Source organism: Rattus norvegicus, chromosome 3 (assembly GCF_021556685.1).
Source record: "Rattus norvegicus strain SHRSP/BbbUtx chromosome 3, alternate assembly SHRSP_T2T, whole genome shotgun sequence".
Lineage (NCBI taxonomy): Eukaryota > Metazoa > Chordata > Mammalia > Rodentia > Muridae > Rattus > Rattus norvegicus.
This window is the reverse complement of record NC_141536.1, coordinates 85,670,456-85,693,115: the sequence shown is the minus strand read 5'-3', so window position 1 is coordinate 85,693,115 and position 22,660 is coordinate 85,670,456. Positions and strand designations below refer to the sequence as shown.

Genomic DNA, 22,660 nt, shown 5'->3' with positions numbered 1-22,660 from the left:
CCAGTGCTAGCTATTTAAGTGTGGTGCAGGGCGTTCCCAAGACAGAGAGAGTCAGAACAGAGAGAGAGTCAGGAGAGAGAGAGTCAGAAGGGAGAGAGTCAGAAGAGAGAGAGTCAGAGAGAGAGAGAGTCAGAAGATTGTACCAAGGTTCCTGAGTAAAACTGCTTGAAGAAGATCTCCTGTGGTCGTGTCTTCCTTGCTGGTCTAGGTTGGGCACAGCAAGTGGTGGCCCTAACGGGGAATCCTCGAATCCACCTTAAAGGGATTCAACTCTCTCTGAGATCAGAACTTCTTGCAGTCAGGGCAGCGCTGAAAAGTTCCCAAGGTAAGGTGGGACAATAAGTACCGCGGGAAATAAGCGGCAATAAAGTCTCAGGGTAGTGAGCAAGTAAAGTTTGCAGTAATAGCAAACCAAAAGTAAAGTTCGCGGTAACAGTGAACCAAAAGGAGACAATAAAGTTCCCAGGTTTTGGGACGAGGGTTAAGTTCTCGGATTGAGACAATAAGGTTCCCAGGTTTTGGGACGAGGGTTACGTTCTCGGATTGAGACTATAAGGTTCCCGGTTTTGGGACAAGTTAAGAGGGACGTAGCTTACACCCGGAAATCTGGAGAGTTTTCTGCATTACTACAGCCATTGTTATTGTTAATAGCAGTTTCTGCCGCCGCAGCCATTGCTGCGGCGATATCCCATACCTCCGTAGTACAGACTGCAGCAGCTGTAAGTAATTCATCCGCAGCTGTAAGTAATCTATCCGCAGGTGTTGCAGAAGTTTTAGATGTTCAGGGTAATATTAATAGTTAAAAGCGGAAATTTTGCTGCTGTTTCAATGGGTCTATTTGCTCCAGGAACAAGCAGATATTATGATGGGTGTGACTTTGAGTTTTATGGTTATATTATTACTCTAGGAGAGAGTACAAGATAAAAGAGTTTCCGGTTTCATACTAAGGAACACAGTATTTTGGGAGAATGATTTTGTCTTTGTGCTTTTAAAAGGTGTGATTAGGCTCTGGAAACCTCACAGAGTCAGACTGATCATATTTGATAGAGGTAGACCGCCTGAAAAATTTATTCAGGAGCAGCGAACCGAAAGCAAAGTTCGAGGTAACAGCGAACGGAAAGTAGCAAGACGAGCGGTGAATTTAGCTGTAGCAGCATAGAAAGTTTTTGTCATGGGGACTTCACAGTCTCGTCCAATTTTTCTGGCTCTTCAAGAGCTCTTTGAGCGAAAGAAACTAAAAATAAAAAGAAGCACCATAGAGAGATTTTTGAGCGAATGTGATGCCATTGCACCCTGGTTCGCAGCTTCTGGTAATCTCATGGTGGCGAGCTGGGACAAGTTAGGGAAAGACCTTGATTTTGCCCAGGAACAGGGGACTCTAAGACCTGGGGTCCGTACAGTTTGGTGCTTAGTGCATAGCTGCTTTGAGGATCAGAAATGTTGTCAGGCAGCTATAGAGAAGGGGCAAGCTGCCCTAGAAATGCTTCAAGAGGAGAGGTCAGAAAAGCAGGGAAGCTCAAAGGAGACAGACTCAGAAAAGACAGGTACAGAGGAGGAAACAGACGAAACAGATTCAGAAGAAGAGTTACAAGAGTTGATAGATCAAATGCGGAAACAGTCTCTAAGGAATAGACAGAAGAAGAATAGGAAAAAACCTAAAATGGTGGAGGAACCTCCTGGGCAGTTCCCCTTGGCTCCTCCTCCCTGCAATGTTGTAGAGGGAGGAAGTAGAGTTTCCAGTAGTACATTCTATCCGGAAGTGTGGATGGCAGTCCGCACAGAACTACATCTGGCCTATCCTGTTTATGTGGATGCTAATCAACAAAGGTATCATGAGTCTTTAGACTTTAAGGTGATCAAGTCCCTGGCAGAATCAGTCAGGACATATGGCATTACGGCCTCATTTACCATAGCTCAGATAGAGGCTCTGCACATATTTTGCATGACTCCTAATGATTGGACCAACCTGGTGTGAGCGTGCCTCAGCCCAGGGCAGTATCTAGATTGGAGAGCTTTTCTAATTGAATATGCCAATGAACAGGCTGCTGCCAATTTTCGGTGTTCCGGAGACCCATGCCGATGCGTCATGACCTTTAAGCCCACTCCTCTAATTTGTCTAAACAGTTGTCAAGTTATTTTTTAGGTAATTGGACTGGAGACTTCGATTTCTTAATGGATCAGCTACGTGTAGCCATCATGACCGTGAACTCCACATGTGCAGATGCTAGACTGGCTACGGGATTGTCATCTTGGATTGCTGCTGCTATGAATCATCTGAGGGAGTGGGTGGGTATGGGAGCCCTAGCTGGATTCTTGCTGCTGTGAGTCTGTGGTGTCTCTGTAGAATGAGGTTTGTTCAGAGGCAGCATGCGGCTATGGTGGTACAGACATTTACAGCCATTAAAGCAGGACAGTCCCCTCAAGCCTGGCTTATGGTCATTCAGAAGACCTAGTTGCACCTTGCCCCTGAGTATATGTGAGTGACCTTGCCCAGCGACGGGCAACTTTCCTTCTACCTAAGGCATGGAGCCTTGTGGGCGACGAGGTGTCCTACGACCGGTTTAATTAAGTGATGATCCTAAGACAGGGGGGTCACCACGCTCAGTGGTGCCTTTGCCTGCTTAATTAATTAAACAAAAAGGGGGAACTGTAGAGAGCTGTGCCGTGCGGTGCCTCAAAGATGGCGCTCGTTTCTGCCTTCCACCCTCCCAACAGTGAGTGCTCCTTGCAGTAAACAAGTCCTTATTTGGCTATGTCTGCCTGGCCCGCTAGCTTCTGCATAGTGACAGCCTATCTACATGACCCACGTGGCTTGCTAGGACTGGCCAGTGCTAGCTATTTAAGTGTGGTGCAGGGTGTTCACCAGAGAGAGAGTGTCAGAAGAGAGAGAGTCAGGAGAGAGAGAGTCAGAAGGGAGAGATTCAGAAGAGAGAGAGTCAGAAGAAAGAGAGAGAGAGAGAGAGAGAGAGAGAGTTAGAGAAGAGAGAGAGTCAGAAAGGGGAGAGAGTCAGAAGGGAGAGAGACTCAGAAGAGTGAGAGTCAGGAGAGTCAGAAGGAGGAGAGAGCCAGAAGAGATAGAGGTCAGAAGATTGTATCAAGGTTCCTGAGTAAAACTGCTTGAAGAAGATCTCCTGTGGTCATGTTTTCCTTGCTGGTCGAGGTTGGGCACAGCAGAGCATATTTGTAAAGAAGGAAAAAATGATTTGAATAAATCAGAAAGTTAAGGTTTGTAATAGATGCATGGTTCTCATTTAAATCTATTTCATTAGTTTATCGATAGGCTATTCAAGGATACTAGTAACTCAAAATAATACCTTTCCTTTTATCTGGTATATAGCTCATCATACCCTTAACATGAATCTTATGTTTGTTTGCCTACTGCATTTGTTTAAGATAAATTGAAGTTATATTCAGTTAAAGTATGGGCTATACTGAAGTTGTAGACTGCTTTACAAGATGAAGATACATTTTATATGCATCTATAATAACTCACTACACTGAGAGCATTGATTTAGCTCATTCATTCATCTATTCATTATTAACTCATTTTAACATAAACATTTTGTATGATTATTTTCTATGGAATGAGTGAATTTTTGTATTCGTACTTATAAAATATTTTCAAAATTTTTAAGAAGGACAACTAATTTTACGTTAATTTTACTTTTAACTTGAGAAACACGTCCCAACATTCGATTTTATATAGTTTTAGCTTAGGTGTGCTTAAAACAAATCAACTGAGTAGGATGATTGAAATTTAGAGGTACTTCTAGGTAAAGAAACATAACAGAAATCTCGCTTTGAGTCTCAGAATTTTCATTCTATGAAATGTATGTGAATTTTCAAAGCCACTTTCTTCAACTGGAAAGATGGTTCTCCTGGCACAATTCATTCTTTGTAAACTATGGTGAATGAAAATCATAGTAAAACCCACTTAAAATCTGGAAAGGTGTGGCCACCATTCTTTATTCTGTGCAATGGAGAGTCAGGGAATGAATTTTCATTGTCCACCCAAAATAGACCAATTCAGTAAACATCTGTATCAGAAGAGATTCTGTCCCAATACACATATGAAGGAAGATAACTAGGGTAAACATTGGAACTCTCATTCACTTTTTATATACACATGTACATGATACATATATCTTAAATATATAATTTTTCTTTGTGGCACCTTCATCTTATATTTTGAATATTCTTGTATAAAAATCAGACTTTATAAGAAAATCTACCATTTAAAACTACTTTCTATACTATTATATTCATTTTGTAAGGATGTCTGCCTGCCATTTTAAAGAGTATGACATCTATTATAAACATGATATACTCCCCGTATATCTTTTCTGAGCTCAATACACCTTGTAGTTTATAATTACAGCATCTACACAGGATAAGTAAATCATAAATATTAATAAAATAGGAATCTAGCACACACTATATATATTTTGACTTAACTTTAGTAAATTATCTTAAAATATATTTACTGTGTATAATTTATAACAAGTTACTTTTTTATATTAAAGTTGAGATAAATAACAAGAGTAAATAAATTCTTTGTTCATATTAACTTTACTTTGCACTGGAAGGGAGACAAAGTTAAAGAGCTAAAAGGTAACAACCAATATTTTATTCAATGATTAATGTATTGGAAGAAACTTAACACAATCTCTGCTGGTACCAGGCATTCTGAGTTTTCATCCTTTGTGCTTATCAAATTTCATGTGAAAGCATAACTTTTTTTCTATCTTCTCAGAACCAAGGATTTATACTCAATAGATAACACAATAATTTTATATTGAAGTTGTATAAGGGCAAAATGTACATTTCTTTTACTGTGAGAAGATGAAACCTTCATTCCCAAATATTATTCAAATATTAGACAAGAAAACGATACCAAAGAATGAATTATGTAATGGCACAGCATTTGCCAAATTGGAGACACTCCTTATTTCATCATCATTATTAGTGTAGTCAATTCTTTCCTCACACACCAGATTACTGAAAGACGCACTATGTCCTTAGCAGTACTGCCCTTCCAACATGAAGATGGTTAAATCACTCTTCATGTTTCTCCCCTTTGCATGTTAATTTACTATTGCAACTTCAAAAAAGCATGCTTCACTCAGTTTATGTTTTATTACTCAAGAATAGTGCAAAGGGTGAGAACTAGATCTTACAAGATCCAGCTGTCAGAATAATCACACAGCTGTGATTGATTAATGGAAGAAAGTCTCTGGTTGTGTAATGTGGAACCGATTACAGTTGTTTAATATGATGATGTCAGCAGGACCTCCTCGGCTGACAATCTTTATGAAACTGCCATCTGTTCTTGAGGATTACAAATACTTTATCACAATATTTATGACATGTTTCCTCTGAAAGATGATATCTTATCCCTTTCAATAGATTAATGCCTTGAGGGTAACAAAAAACCTAAGCAGAGAGGAAAAACTTAACTTTAACATTTGTCTCAGTCAAAAGCAAATGCAGTTCCTGTTTTTCCTACTGTCAGGAGCTTACTAAATTAATATCAACTTGAGTTGGTTCCAATTTTATTCACAAATTTAAAGTAAGGAGTAGCTTACATTTAAATTTCTATCTTGAGGTTCATTAGGTTCTCTGGGTTATCAATTGTATGTGCCTATATAAAATATGTAAAATTAATGGTCAATTTAAAATGAGAATATGGAAATTACACAACATGATGCTTAATTTGCATGGAATACATTAGTTGATTTGAAATTATATTCCTGTTCTACTGAAATATTAAATGATATTCATCTTATAAGATAGTTTAAGAGAAATAAACTAAACTTTTACTTTAGTTCGTAATATAGAACTACATTTTTTCCAGATGAAAGGAACAAGGAAATATTATATTTGTGATAATAACAAAATAAGAACTACTTCTTATGTGTCTCCCCATAAACTTTATGTATATATTAAAAGATTTTTATTTCTTTATATTCTAATGAATACTAGAAATTAATATGGCAGCAATTTTTCCTTAACCAGGTTCTTCCCCCAGATAATCAGAGACATTTTAATATTTCCAAGCCTTAGGCCTTAGCCAGGCAGACTTTCAACCAGCTCCTCTAAGTTAACTGACTACTTAGCTTCATCTAGCCACGCAGATGGCTAGTTATGCCTTCCAGGCCTGTGATCATGTTCATCTTCTCTCATAACTCCTATTGAAAGGCTCTCTTCCTTCTCCTTCCTGGGGTTCCTTTCTTAATCCCAAGAAGTCCAACCTTCCCCTTCTTTCCCAGATAATTAGCCACCAGATATTCATTAAAGCCAATCAGAGAATGCCTTTTATACATGAGGAAAGACAGAGACACAATTTCATACAGCATACCCCAACATCTTTCCCCTTTAGTCCAATAAAGGCTCTTTCTCTTACAATTAGAAAAATGACAAGAATTATAGATGGTAATCTTTAGAGAGAGAACTCTATTTTTTTGTGCTATCTTGATGAATTCAGAATTTTGTGTTTAAATTACTTTATCGACCTAAAAACATCTAGTGATAATTTCCTCTGATGCTCACAAAGCATGCTCTGTACCCTCTGACCTTCATTTACCATCCAGAATATCGCATAAGACCATAAAACATTTTTAGATCCTTCACAACTTAATCTTATATTAAGAGTATGATTATATAGTTTTCAAACACATCAGACTTCAGAGGGAAAAAATATACTATCTGAGTATGCAGGAAGGGCATGCGAACTCTTTCAAATTATAGAAGTGACACACAGTAGGCTACCTATGCAACCACACAGTATTTTAAAACACTGGTATGTCATCTTCAGCCAGGCCCAGAATATTTATGAAGTAGGAATTATGCAGGACTTGCTTAACCTGTATTGGCAGATATTGGTAGTTGACTGCCCTCTGTCAGCTTGTCCTTTCTGGACAGCATTCTGTCTAGAGACAAAGTTGGAATATTTTATTTGCCTATTGGCTAGCTTGTTCCAATTGAGGCTATCTCTAAATGGAGGGACTTTGATGCTCACCATCTTCTTCCTACTTAAATGGGGGCTACCAAAGGTGACATGTCTCAGTGTCAAAAATCAAATTTTAAATAAATAAAAACATGTTTAAATGCCATACTATGTGTCTGATATATGAAGACCGTCTATCTATGTGTAGCATAGCTGAACATGAAAATGATGCCCATTTCTAACTATTTATTTTCTGTTTAACTAAGGATGCATAGTTTTGTGATAATCCAAACTAGTATCTAATATAACCATGAGTTTGTTTCTCTGACTATCAACCTGTGTTTCTTAAATATTCTAAACAGATTGGAATAGTAGTTTTAAAAGGACTGGAAATCTTGTGATTGTAACAAAAGTAAACTTAAATTTGTGTCTATATGCAAAGATTTGTACTAGTGAAAACCTTAAATGTGTATCAACATAATATAATCCATATAAATATAAGCAAAATTAACAAAATGACCTCATCTATTTTGAAGAATAGATTCAATAGTATATCCTTTATTCTGTTATTTCTGTGATATATCTATATTACTCATCTTTCTTATCATTCCCCTTTTCTTTATCTAAGAAAAAAGGATATAGAAAACAAAAGGAAAAACAGAAATCCCTGAGTCTAAGCTCTGAATTTTGTTTTTTCCTCATCTAAAACCATAATTATTTATAATCATCCTCTAAAATCACAATGTATCTGTAACTCTAAAAATGACCAAAGTCATTAAACTTAAGAGTCTGGGACAACTTCATTCTAAAAATTGATCCCTGCCGAATTTGGGGCAAAGAATTTACTTTGGGGGGGGGACCAAAAGAGATTGGGAAATTGGTGAACTCAAAAGAATGCTGTCTGTAATCATTGCTGTCCAGCATCTGCATGCTGTGAAAATTCAAGCTTAAGTGAAGTCTTGACTGGATCAGTCTATGAAACTGAAGGAATTGAGATCATCTGGCCCTTTCTTTCTTTCTGCATTTCTCTCTCTCTCTCTCTCTCTCTCTCTCTCTCTCTCTCTCTGTCTCTCTCTCTGTCTCTCTCTCTGTCTCTCTCTCTCTCTCTCTCTCTCTCTCGCTCTCACTCTCGTTCTCGCTCTCACTCTCGCTCTCTTTCATTTTTTTCCGTGACCATAAAGTTTTCTTCAGTAATACATAATTCTGTACCAACAATGTATGAAACGGTTAAGGTGTTCTCCATCTGAGCTGGTGAAAGACATCTGCCTTCTCTTTAATCGAAGATGATTATATAACCAAACTCTAAAATAATTATCCATTCATGACATCTGAAAGGATGGTTTGTAATTCTAAGCCATGAGAATTCTGTAGTTAACCACATCTTCTAGTAAGATGAAGTCTAACTGGAGACATTAATATGTTCCAGTCAGTTTCAGAGTTATGTCAGTAAATGGTAAACATTACACTTTACCCATTCAGTCCATTTGATTTCTTTTTCTCCTAAATGTATCCAAGATATTCATGAGGCTTCCTTCTGTGAAACCTGATTCTTATCAATTGCATGAAATCAATTTTTTCCTTCCTGTTGACACAAACACAAAGCATCTCTTCCATCACAATGTATCTTTTGTCTGGCAGTTTGAAGTCATCATAAGTTTAGATGATCCCATTCTATTTATTTTTGCTTCAATTTGACTTCTCTCAAAGGAGATGTACAATACCACCATTAACATTGACCATATTACAATTTTATATTAATATATCAAAACAAGATTGTATATTATATTCTAGAGTGATATATAGTGTGTATTTAATTATTATCATTTATTGAGACAGGGGTTTTCTGTGTGTCCTAGGATGTCTTGCATTTGCTCTGTAGGTCAGGCTGGCCTTGACCTCACATGTGAGTTCTAAGTTATCCGTCAATTGTGTTATGCCATATTGTCAAGGCCTTGTCCATATGTCCTTGAAATTTAAGTGTTGCTACACTGCATAGATGGGCCCAAAGTAGAAAAACTGACAAACATGACCTAGCTAGAGAGGTCCTTAGTTTCAGTTGCCATCAGTTTCCCTTTTCTACCAGGAAGAATCCCTTTCCTTCCTCTATTTTTATAGCTTGTAATTTAATATTCCATCCCTCAGTTCTTCCTTACCTAAGTCTATTTTATTTTGACCTTCCTTAGATAAGGCACAGAAAACTGTGATCATTAGTGAACATATTGTTATTTGTTGTTTTATTAGCTTTTTATGCATAACACTGATTAGTTCTGTTCTCATTATATAAAATCATTCTGGAGATAAAAATAGACTCTTTTAAATTTTAAAAGTGGAATCATGGTTGATTATAAAGAACACATGATACAACAGTTAGAATGCAGACAGCACTCCATAGATACCTACTGTTTGTTAGGAAATCGTGTTCATGGAGTATGTGGGTATAGATCAATGTTATTGGCTTTCCTGAGCTGTTAAACTCCCTGGGTTTAATTATCAGCATTTCCACTCACAAGTAATCAAGAAGCAAATTTGACTTTAAGAAACATACAGGGTGAAGAAAAACATTCAATAGAAAAATTAGAGACAACATCAATTCAATGGTGGATTTGGAAAATTTTTTGTACTAATAATGACATGAAGATAATTTTACTGCAATTTGAGATGCTGTGCATAAAATTTTTGATTTTATACTTCCTAAAAAAGGTTAGCACCTAGCTCAAAATGTTAATGCTGAAATATGTAGATTATTCAAACAATAAAATCAATAAAATTATTGTATATCAAATGTGCAATGGTGTGGTTTATTTATTTTCTTAGAGCAAGTAAAGTCAGTGATTGTTGTCAAAACACTGCTAGCAAAAGATATATAAGAAAGGGGTGAAGAAAGGCTAACTGGATTACAGATTTCTCAATAGCAATAATTTATACATTCTAATCGTTATGTGTACATTACTGAACAAACATCAATGATAGGTTTATATGCAATTCTTTCCAAAATTTGTTTGACATTAATAAGTATATAATTCTGTTCAGTTCATTCAAAAGTGCTGATAATGTATGCTTAATACAGACCCAATTTTAGGCAAAAGAGGTATATACTAAATAAATAATATCTATAAAATTTGAAAACAAGCTATTAAACTAAAATGAAAATCAAGCTGAATTTTTGTCTTGTGTGATAGGAGTAAAATTCAACAGAATGCAAGATGGCTCTGCTTCCTCTGAAATTACCAGGGCAGAATAACAAAGACCAAATATTTTACATAAATGACATTATGCTGTCTACAGAAAAAAAATAATAAAACTTGGGTCATCATTGTAAGCAAAGTAAATCAGACCAAGAAAGTGACACAGTACATAACTAAATATACCAGCATACATCAATAAATAGGAATATAAATATAGATATAGTTAAATGGTCCACACATAAATACTGTATCTATATAACATGTGGTATCAAATAAAAATAGGCAGTTGTCCTATTTAGATAACCTTAAATTATCTAACCCATAATTGTTTTAAAAGATTCTCTAAGGTTAGGATTTTTGTTTTGTTTTCTTCATTTTACTTTTTGTTGTGAATATGGGCTCCCAATTGCATGTTTACATATTTATTTTGAATTATAAAATTCTTAAGATTCTTTACTTAGTAGGATCCAAAGTTTTATTTTATATTTTATTCTGTTTCCTATGACTTAAAGTGGTGATTTCAGTGTCCATTCATGTTTTATGAAGTTTCTAACTTTTAGCAAATTTTTCGTAATAATGGAAAGGAACTCCAAATGATATGTTTCAAAGAGGAGAAAAAAATCACAATTTTCTATAGTATTTAATGCAAAATTTTATTTGAGTAATTGGTTTTCTTATGAATATAAGGTTCAAAAAATCTCTTCATGGTTATTATCAAAGTATAACTATTAGCATGTTTAGAAAAATCCAAGGCATAGATGTACAGATACACACACACATACAATATCAGTGGTTGAGTAAACATGATCTAGGTAAGAACACTAGTAAACATATTAACAAAGATGGAGGAAACTAAGTAGTCCTCAATCCTGACCAGTAATTAAGGACATCTACAAAATAGTGAGACTTCGAGATATAGTCTGTCCCACAGATGGTTATTAAATATCAAATGATCAGACAGGAAAATGTATCTATAAAAGAACAGGTTTTATTTCTTTACACAAACTCACACACACACACACACACACACACACACAGAGAGAGAGAGAGAGAGAAAGAGAGAGAGAGAGAGAGAGAGAATTGGACATCAACTTCAATAAAAGCAAGAAGATGAGAATTTGTAGTATCTGTGAGGTTTTAAAGGGAGGAAAGGCAAGGAAATAATGGAATTTTCTTCTTCTCAAAATGTAAAAAAAAAAGAATCCTCAAATCTTATTCTTTCTATTAAAGGTCAGTCACTCTCAAGTGTTGATATATTTGGAAATATAAGCCCAAACAAAAATTCCACGTTAATCATCCTAGAACTGCTTTTTGATCTATTTAAGAGAAAATGCCACCAACCTATGAAAAACAATGAGGGTTTTGAATACATATTATTATAGATAAAACATCAATTTGTAAAAGTACTACCTCTCTTGGGCATATACCCAAAAGATGTTCCAATATACAACAAAGACACATGCTCCACTATGTGCATAGCAGCCTTATTTATAATAGCCAGAAGCTGGAAAGATCCCAGATGCCCTTCAACAGAGGAATGGATAGAGAAATGTGGTACATCTACACAACAGAGTACTACTCAGCTATCAAAAACAATGACTTCATAAAATTCATAGGCAAATGGTTGGAACTAGAAAATATCATCCTAAGTGAGGTAACCCAATTACAGAAAAACACACATGGGTACGCACTCATTGATAATTGAATATTAGCCCAAATACTCGAATTACCCTAGATGCACAGAACACCTGAAACTCCAGAAGGATGACCAAAATGCGAATGCTTCACTCCTTTAAAAGGGGAACAAGAATATCCTTGGGAGGGAATAGGGAGGCAAAGTTTAGAACAGAGGCTGAAGGTACGCCCACCCACTCAGAGCCTTCCCCACATGTGGTCCATACATATACAGTCACCAAACTAGAGAAGAGGGATGAAGCAAAGAAGTGCAGGCCGACAGGAACCGGATGTAAATCTCTCCTGAGAGACACAGCCAGAATATGGCAAATACATAGGTGAATGCCAGCAGCAAACCACTGAACTGAGAATGGAATCCCCGTTGAAGGAATGAGAGAAAGGACTGAAAGAGCTCAAAGGGGCTTGAGACCCCATATAAACAACAATGCTAACCAACCAGAGCTTCCAGAGACTAAGCCACTACCCTAAGTCTATACATGGACTGACCCAGGGCTCCAACTACATATGTAGCAGAGGATAGCCTTGTTGGAAGGGAAAGCCCTTGGTCCTGCCAAGGTTTGACCTCCAGTTCAGGGGAATGTTGAGTAGGTAGGTAAGGGAAGGTGGATGGGGGATACACACTTATGGGGGAGGGAGAGAGCATAAGTAGCTTATGGACAGGAAACTGAGAAAGGGAATAACATTTGAAATGTAAATAAATACATCCAATAAAATAGTTACTTTAAAAAAAAGCACGTTACAAAATGTCAGATTTATAATATTCTTGAAAATTCAAGTTAAGATTACAAAGAATTTAGGTTGCTAGAGAATGGAGGGATTGGTGTCATTAAGTTTGAATAAGGGTTTTTGTAGTACAGTGATGCCAAGTATAACAGTATATAAATGAATTTTATGCATTCTCAAAACTAAAGGAGTATAAAGCATGAGATAATATGTACACTATGGGCTTTAATTAATAATTATTTTTAGTAACATTAGCTTTACAATAAGCAAAATTGAGGGAATTTTTAATATACATAGTAAAATTATTTTTAATCATCCTATATGATAATTAAAAAACTATGATGGCAGATGAGAATTATCATACAATGCAAAGGTTAAATTAAAATGAAGTGGAATCTTAAGGGTTCCTTGGAAAGTCAGTTGGATTGGAAGCTGGTCTGCTGAGGCAAACACAAGAAAGAATATTAAGCCAAAGTGGACACAGTTGAAAGGTTAAGGCAGAGAGTTTTGAAGGAATATTTCACCAAACCAGATACAGATAAAAGGATGTTCTGCTAAAGTAAGCACATGAAAGGACACATAATGAAAGATTTGTTGCTTACAGCATGCATGTATTGGTCTGCGTTACACTGAGTAGTTGAACTGCATTTGTCTGGACTCCATAGATAATGAAGTAAAAAAAAATACTGGTGGTGTACTGCACTTCCTTGCCTCTTCTGTGGAGTCCAGCTGATTGGCAGAGTGATGACAACTGTAACATATGCACGTGCTAATATAAGACTTGTGCTTAGGGGCACATGGAGGAAAGGATACAATAGGACTCAATGGACCATGCCAGAGGCTGAACCAGCCTTGCTTGTAGAGCTAGATGTGCAATGCCTGGAAGTCTTGAGTCTTCACTGATCTTGGAGTCACTGGGAGAGGCACAGTCAAGAACTTCCCTTGAAATGTTTGCAAGTGAATTGAGCTGCTGGTGCTGCTGCTGCTGTTGTTGTTGTTGTTCTTGTTGTTGTTGTTGCTGCTGCTGCTGCTTCTGCTGCTGCTGCTGCTGCTGCTGACATGTGAACTGAACTACTGATTTTCAGACAACACAAATGAAGTTGTTCCAAAGAACCCTTCTAAACAGGTCCACTTCCCCAGGATGCTTTCATTTCTACTACACTACCTCTTTTGGATGCTGGGTCACAAGAGAGGTTAAAGCATTTAAGAGTCATCATTAAAATAGGTTTTGAAAAAAATTAAAGGTTCATTAAAATTTGTGAATAAAATGATAGGTCATAAAGTAAATGAAAAAAGATTAATAAATTTGGAATGAGCTGTGAAAAATGGAGAAAGGTAAAGTGGAAGTAGCCTATGGGAAAGACAGAAGGTCAATTCAAGGAGGTAGAAAATAACAAAATAAATAACAAAATTAGATTATAAATGGAAGTGATATTACAGAGACAATAATGTGTGCATGTGTGAGTATATGCGTCTGTGTGTTGGGGGATGTGATTTCCAATAGGAGAGAGTGTTTTACCTTCTTGTTGATATACACTGAGACACAAAACTGGAATAAAATGGGGAAAATTATTCCCATGATTAAATTTCTGAGCTTCTGAATATGAAAAAGGAAAAACAAAAAAAAAACAATGAGGTATTTTTATCAGAAAAATTAAATGATGGAAAAGAATGCTAACATACTATTATTACTCTTTCACAATCTAAAATAATGTGTCAAAATGATAGCCAACTGTAAAAAAGGAAAAATGAAGAAAAATATTATTATTTTATAATGCTTTGGATAACGGGAGCATTTACTATTCATAAAGTGATTGAAATATTTTTATATCTTAAAAACATAAGAAAGTAAAAGTACTAGAAATAAAACAATACATATATGTTTTTCAGAAGTATAAGTATATAAAGAATTTTGATTGCTGTATAAATACATACTAGTAGTTCAGTGATAAACCACATATTTTACTGAGTTGCTTATAGAATTGTGTAAAAAAAAAAGGCAAATCAGTCTGTGCAGAGCAAGGATGTTTTTAATTTAACTTTAATTTAATCTGACTTCTGCATGTTACACTATTGTTAAGAATAAAGATGATGTTTTCATTTGAATGCTTTCATTAACTCAGAGCAAAGAACAAGATGAGGTCTCTTGATTTTCTGAGGTCTTCTTTGACTTCTTCCTTGAGAGACTTAAATGCAGTGGATCTGGGGAGAGGGGGAGGGAAAGTGCCCATAAACTGAGAGGACTGGAGAGAAAGGACACTATAATCTGGATTTATCATATGTGAAAACAATCTATGTTCTATTAAAAGTACTTAAATTTCTGTTAGAACTAAAACAAAATAATTAAGTAAAAAGAATTACTGTTCAGAACTTTCCAACACCCTACTGTCCTCATTGAATTGTTCATTTACTGTTGCTAGACCCTCCTCTCCACTTTTGTCAGGCATTTGCCAGAGAAAATCTAAAAGTGGTTCCATTTAAGGCAAGACAAGGAGACATCATATGACTGTACAGCCTATGTAAATACTTTTACAAATTTTTAAGTCACCAGCAATTAACCAAAAGAAGGAATTCCATTTCTTTTTGAAAAAAAATTCTCATTGTTATTGAACATATTATATTCCGCAATGTACTGAGAGATTAATTTAAAACTTTAATTGCCGTCTTTTTAACTAGACATAAATAACCCAAAGAAGAAAATAATCTTAGTGATTTCATTCATTTTTAGTAGTTGTGATTTTCTTGGCCATGAGAAGAGCCAACATTAAGATGGAAAAGTTAGAAATCAAATAAACTCTTTTTACTTATAGAATGTTCACTATTTTGCTCTAAAGTTCACACTTAAAATAAATTAGTCAACAAAATATTTCAAGAATAAAATCTGTTTACTCAAAGTTAAAATTTATGTCAAAGTCAATTTGGCCAGGCATGTATTTAAATTCTAGGTACTTACAGACTTATTACAGTTTACCTTTAGACTCCCAAATGAATATTTTGACAACATATTATATAGATATTTTTCTAAAGAAAAGAGATGCTTTGTGGCAACAAGTTTTAATTTCCTAACAGCCAGAAACTGCTTGATTCATAATATTCTTTGAATTTTATCATTTTTTAAAAAGTTATTAGATTATGTATTTACATTTCAAATGTTATCCTCCTTCACTGGTTTCCCTTCCACAAATCCCCTATTCTAACCCCCTTCCCCTGCTTCTATGAGGGTGCTCACCTACCCACCCATGGACCCACTCCCACCTCCCTGCCCTGGCATTCCCCTACAGTGGGGCATCGAGCCTTCACAGGATCAAGGGCCTATCCTTCCACTGTGTACTCTTTGGATGGTGGTTTAGTCCTTGGAACTCTGGGGGTTCTGGTTGGCTGATACTGTTCTTCTTCCTATGAGGTTGCAAACACCCTCAGCTAGCTTAGTCCTTTCTCTAACTCCTCCACCGTTGACCCTGTTCCCAGTCCAATGGTTGGCTGCGAGCATCTGCCTTTGTACTTGTCAGGCTTTTGCAGAGCTTCTCAGGAGATAGCTTTATCAGGCTCCTGTCAGCTTGAGCCTCTTGGCATCCCCAATAGTGACTGAGTTTCCTGTCTGCATGTGGAATGGATCTCATGTGTGGCAGGCTCTGGATGGGCTTTCCTTCAGTCTCTGTTCCACACTTTGTCAGTGTATTTTTTCCTCTGACTATTTTATTCCACTCTCTAAGAAGTACCTGTGAAAGGGATTCTTGGGTTGGGGCGGCATTTGGGGGGAGGATTGGGAGGGGAACACCTATATAGAAGAGGAGGGGAAGGGGTTAGGGGGATGTTGGCATGGAAACCAGGAAAGGGAATAACATTTAAAATGTAAATAAGAAATACCCAATTAAATAAAGATGGAAAAAAAGAAAGAAAAAAGAAAATACCATCCCGAGTAAGGTATCTCAGAAAAAAAAAAAGTACCTGTGACCTGAGTTCTTAGGAGGGAGAGTGCCCCTGGCAGACTAGCTCTCTGCAGGCAGAGTTGTCATCTGAGGGCTTTGGAATAGTCCTGGATCTGGGTGCAGATGGAGACCAGAAGGCTATATTCTTAAATTGTTTTTTATACAGTTCAATCTTCAACCCTCTCCAGGTCTGCACTCCCCCCCAACACACACACACTGCTCCTTATCCCATAGCTTGTCAACCCATCTCCAGGAGGATTACACAAATTCCCTATCCCTATCTCACCAGACCTCCCCACTCTAAGGAGAGGTCCAACCTCTTTCAAAGAGTTCAGAACAAGCAGTCTTATGCGGGATATGTGTTGGGAGCCTCATATCAACTAGTGTATGCTGCCTGATTAATGGTTCAATGACTGAGAGTCCCAAGACTCTTGAGACTGCTGGTCCTCCTACAAGGTCACCCTTCTCTTCAGCTTCATCCAGCTTTTTCACAATTCAAATACACGTGTTCCTAACTTTTGTCCATTTGGTTGGGTGCTATTAACTGCATCTGAATCTTTCAACTGCTTGTTCAGATTCTAGGAGGGCAGCCATGCCAGGATCCTTGTCTGCAAGCATACCACAGCATCAGTAACAGAGCTGTACCCCAATGTTGGCCTGTCACTAGACCTTTTTTCTCTCATGCTTTTCTCCATTTTTTGTCCCTGCAGTTGCTTCAGACAGGAACAATTCTGCATTAGAGTTTTTGACTGTGGAATGGCAACCTCATCCATCCACTTGATGTCCTGTCGGTCCATTGGAGGTAGGTAGACTCTACAATTTCTCCTTCCCCATTGTAGAACATTTCATCCGAGGTTCATCTCTTTGAGTCCTGAGGGTCTCTCACCTCCCAGGTCTCCAGGACATTTTAGAGGTTCCCCCCCGCCTCTGAGGTTGCTGTTTCTATTTTTTCTGCTGGCTCTCCAGGTTTTATCACCGCCCTAAATACCTGATCAAGTTCCCTACTTCCCCCCGCCCCTATTCCAACCACATCCCTCATCCACCCTGACCCCATAATTGCACTCTTCTCCCTCCCAAATTGAGGTTCCTTCATTTGGGCCCTTCAGCTTATTAACTTTCTTGAGTACTGTGGATTGTTTCCTAAGTAATCTGTACATTTGTTTTTGCTAATGTGCACTCATTACTGAGTATTTACCATGTGTGTCATTTGGGGTCTCAGTTACCTCACTCAAGATATTTTATATTTCCATCTATTTGTATGCAAAACTCATGATGTTCTCCTTCTTAATAGCTGAGTAGTATTCTAGTGTAAATGAAGCACATTTTCTGTTTCCATTCTTCTGTTGTGGGACATCTGAGTTGTTTTCAGCCTCCAGCTATTACAAATAAAGCCACTATGAGCATAGTGGAACGATGCCCCTGTGGCATGGTAGGGCATCTTTTGGTTATTTTTCCAACTGTGGTATGCTGGCTTTTTAGGTAGATCTATTTCCAATTTTCTGAGGAACCTCCAAATTATTCCCGGAGTGGTTATACAACTTTACAATACCATCAGAAAGGTATGAGTGTTCTTTCTCCACACCTTTGCCAACATGTGTTGTCATCTGAGGTTTTGATTTTAGCCACGCTGATTGGTATAAAGTATAATCTCAGAGTCACTTTGACTTGCATTTCCCTGGTCAAAAAGGACTTTATACATTTCTTTAAGTGCTTTTCAGTTATTTGAGAGTCTTTTCTTGTGAATTCCCTATTTAGTTCTGTACTCCAATTTTTAGATTGTGTTGTTTGATTTTTTTTTCGTGGTTAGCTTCTTGAGTTCTTTATGTATTTTGTATATTAGTCCTCTATCAGATGTGGGGTTAGTAAAGAATTTTATAAGACATTCAGAGAGCCAATGCCAATATTCCTCAAACTATTCCATAAAATAGAAACAGAAAAAACACTACCAAATTCATTCTATGAAGGCACATTTACTCTGATAACTAAACCACACAAAAGAGAACATCAGACAAATTTCACTTATGAATATCGATGCAAAAATAATCAATATAATTCTCACAAACTGAATCCGAGAACACATCAAAATTGTCATTCAACAGGATCGAGTAGGCTTCATCCCAAGGATACAAGGTTGGTCAGTATATGAAAATCCATTAATCTAATCAAACGCAAAGAAAAATTCACATGATCATCCTATTAGATACTGAAAAAACATTTGACAAAATGCAACACCCCTTCATTTTAAAATTATTAGATAAATTAAGAATTCGAGGCCCTTACCTAAACATAATAAAAACTATATAGTAAATCAACGATATAATATTAATAGCATTTCTTTTTTTTTCTTTTTTTTTCGGAGATGGGGACCGAACCCAGGGCCTTGTGCTTGCTAGGCAAGTGCTCTACGACTGAGCTAAATCCCCAATGCCAACAATATCAAATTAAATGTAGAGACACTTGAACCAATCCTACTAAAATCATGGACAAGAAAAGGATCCTCACTCTCCCAATATCTATTCAACTTAGTACTCAAAGTTCTAGCTACAGCAAGAGGACAACAGAAGGAGATCAAAGAGATACAAGTTGGCAAAGAAGAAGTCAAGGTATCACTATTTGCAGATGATATGGTGGTATACATAATCACCCCCCAAAATTCTACCAGAGAACTTCTACAGCTTATAAACAACTTCAGCAAAGTGGCTGTATACATTTAAATTTATTTTAAAACAATCAGTAGCCTTCCTTTATACAAATGATAAATGAGCTAAGAAAAAATTAAAGAACAATACCCTTCACACTAGTCACAAATAATACGTTTTGGGGTAAGTCTAACTAAATAAGTGAAAGATCTGTATGACAAGAACTTCAGGTATCTGTATAAAGATATTGAAGAAGACCTCAAAAATGGGAGATCTCCTTCCATGCTCATGGATTGGTAGAATTAACATAGTAAAAATGGCTATCCTACCACAAGCAATCTGCAGATTCAATGCAATACCCATCAAAATTCCAACACAATTCTTTAAAGATATGGAAAGAGCAATTCTCAAATTCGTCTGGAAAAGCAAAAAAAAAAAAAAAAAAAAAAAAAAAAAAAAAAAAAAAAAAAAAAAAAAAACCAGAAAAGCAAAACCAATTCTTAACAACAACAACCAAAAAAAGAACTTCTAGGTGAATCACCATCCCTGAACTCACACTTTACTACAAAGCAATATTGGTAAAATCTGCACTGTATTGCTATAGAGACACACAGTGTGGTCAATGGAATAGAATTGAAGACCCCAAAATAAAACCACACACTTAAGGACACTTAATCTTTGTAAAGAAGCCAAAAGTACTTAATGGAAAAAAGAAAGCATCTTCAATAAATGCTACTCGTCTAACTGGCAGTCTGTATGTAGATAAATGAAAATAGATATTTTTCACCATGCACAAGGCTACAGTTCAAGTGAGTCAAGCGCCTTAACCTAAAACCAGATACATTGAATCTAATAGAAGAAAAACGTGGGAAAGCGTATCAAATTCATTGTCACATGGGGAAATTTTCTAAACAGATCTCCAATGGCTCTGGTTCTCAGATCAAGAATTGATAAATGAGACATCCTGAAACTACAAAGCTTCTATAAGGCAAAGGACATACATGTATATCTTAATGTCCTCATTTATGTGCTGAACACCAACACATGTATCCCACAGTGACTTGCTCTTCCTCAAAGGATAATGATTTATTCTCAAGGGCAATTATCACAATCTATTGGGGGAGGGGAGGGGCTAGAGGGCTTGTGGGGGGGAAACTGGAAAGGGTAATAAGATTTGAAATGTAAATAAATAAAATAACCAATAAGAGAAAAAGTAAAACTTGAACGTCACAAAGTAACCAGGAGAGTTCTACTCTTTGAGTTCACGGAATTATAAAAAAAAAAAAGGTCCATCTAGAATTCTGATGACTAGACCCATTATATAATACAACACTTGTCCAGTGAAAAATGTCACTGTAATGTAATAAAATGATATGTATCAGAATGGTCATCATTCAAAATTTTAATTGGTTTTATTTAATTTATTACCTGTTAAGTAACTTGAAAACTCTATGATTCTTAGTCATGCGTCTTTGGATGTTTGAAACTGAACAGTCTATGAGATATAAATACAATGTTTTGAGTACCCACAGCCCTTCCAAAATCGGCAGCCTCAGCAACAGAATATAGAGGAGAAATCTATTTCAAACTTTAAGAGGAAATGAATTGTAAATAACATAAGGTTGAAAATTATAGAACATGAATATTGCGAAGGGTTTTGTTCCTTTTCATTGGTTGTGTACTTATAAAACTGAACAATACAGTATTCTGAATTCGTACACTATGCTGTCTCTTTTAATTGACTGCCTACATAGTTTCAAGCATCCGAAAGCTATGCCAAGTTCAGAAAAGAAAAAAAAAACTGCCTTTTTGTATCCTTTGTCAATTGAGAGAAAGGCACATGAGTCTACAAGTGTAGGATGCATTCGCAAGCTGAAATGCAATACATATATAGTGTACCAGGAAGTAAGGAATACTGACTGATTTCAATTTTTGAAAGATGACAGCTTTACCAAATTGCTGTCCTTTGAATTAAATTTTATAGTTCAAAAAGAGATATTTTATATTTAATTATAAAACTTTTTAAATTAATTAAGTTTTACACTCCCATTCTACCCGTAGAGAGTTTTACATCCCCCACACTCCCCATCTCCACAAGGATGTCCCCAACTCACCCACCCCACCAGTCCTCTAAACTTCCTGGGGCCTCCAGTCTCTTGAGGGTTAGGTGCATCTTCTCTGAATGAACTCAGATCCAGGAGTCCTCTGCTGTATATGTGTTGGAGGCCTCATCTCAGCTGGTGGATGCTTCCTGGTTGGTGGTCCAGTGTCTAAGAAATCTCAGGGGTCCAGGTTAATTGAAACTGCTGGTCCTCCTACAGGGTTGCCCTTCTCCTTACCTTCCTTCCTACTTTTCCCTACTTCAACCAGAGGGGTCAGCAGCTTCTGTTCCTTGGTTGAGTGCACATCTATATCTGACTCTTTCAACTGCTTGTTGGATCTTTTGGAAGGCAGTCATGATAGGTCCCTTTTTGTGAGTGCTCCATAGCTTCAGCAATAGTGTCAGGCCTTGGGGCTTCCCCTTGAGCTGGATCCCACTTTGGGCCTGTCACTGAACCTTCTTTTCCTCAGGCTCTTCTTGATTTCCATCCCTACATTACAGGAAGAATTATGGGTCAGAGCTTTGGCTTTGGGACTATATTTAATTATAAAACTTTACAGTTTTGTAGTAGAGAATTTCATTGTAGTCAACATTTTAACTATAGCCATTGTTACATCATGTCCCCTGAGGAAAAGTATATACAGAATTGTCAAAAATGATCTGAAACTAATGAAATAAACAAAGAAGTCGCTAAATTGTCAATGGCTTCTGAGTCTAATTAAGGTGATTACTTCTTTCTCTGACTCTGGATACCTTGATTATGTTATAATATAATATAAAATATATAATAGTATTATATATTAAATATAATCTAATCAACATAATCAAATAATGAGTAATTATTGACTTTTCTCACTGTTATCACTGTTACTCTGCTTGTATTCTACTGATGATAATATTTAATAAAATATATGTATACATATATTTATTTACAATACTCTAAATTAGATTTTGCTTTATATGTTAAATATAAGTTATTTAATAATATTAATGGTATAGTAAACAAAATTATATTTTTTGTTGAAGGTTATTTTGGTAATTTGTAATATGTTTAAACACTTCAGTATCCTCCTGCTAAAATAATCAGTATTATTTGATTAGTAGTACTATTGTAATTTGGGAGGAAATGTTAGATCAATTATAGAACTAATCTCATAAAGGAAAATTCTGCTAAGTTTGTAACCACTATTGGATATCATCATCACTAGAATATGGGTACAATAACAGTGATAACAGTGAGGTAAGTCAAACATTTTTCACTGTGATTTATGTTGATTGGAGTTGAGAGCATGTTCACACTTCTATCAGTGTCATTTTCGTCACAGGAGGAAATATAATATGAAAAAATAATGTAGTTCATAAATTACATATACCTGATTATAATGATTGTGAAATTCTAGACAAATACCAAATAATCTGCTGATATCTAAGAGCTAAGGAAG

General features: G+C 36.3%; 1 protein-coding gene across 1 annotated transcript in view; it reads left to right on the top strand.

Moving 5' to 3' along the window:
• Positions 1-2,196: 2,196 nt before the first annotated feature.
• The window catches only part of LOC134486294 (large ribosomal subunit protein eL8-like), a 33,344-nt gene continuing 12,880 nt past the window's right edge, over positions 2,197-22,660 (top strand). Inside the window, exon 1 of the mRNA XM_087655049.1 lies at positions 2,197-2,286. Coding sequence (XP_087511175.1) covers positions 2,197-2,286 — 90 coding nt within the window. The remainder of the gene's footprint in view (positions 2,287-22,660) is intronic.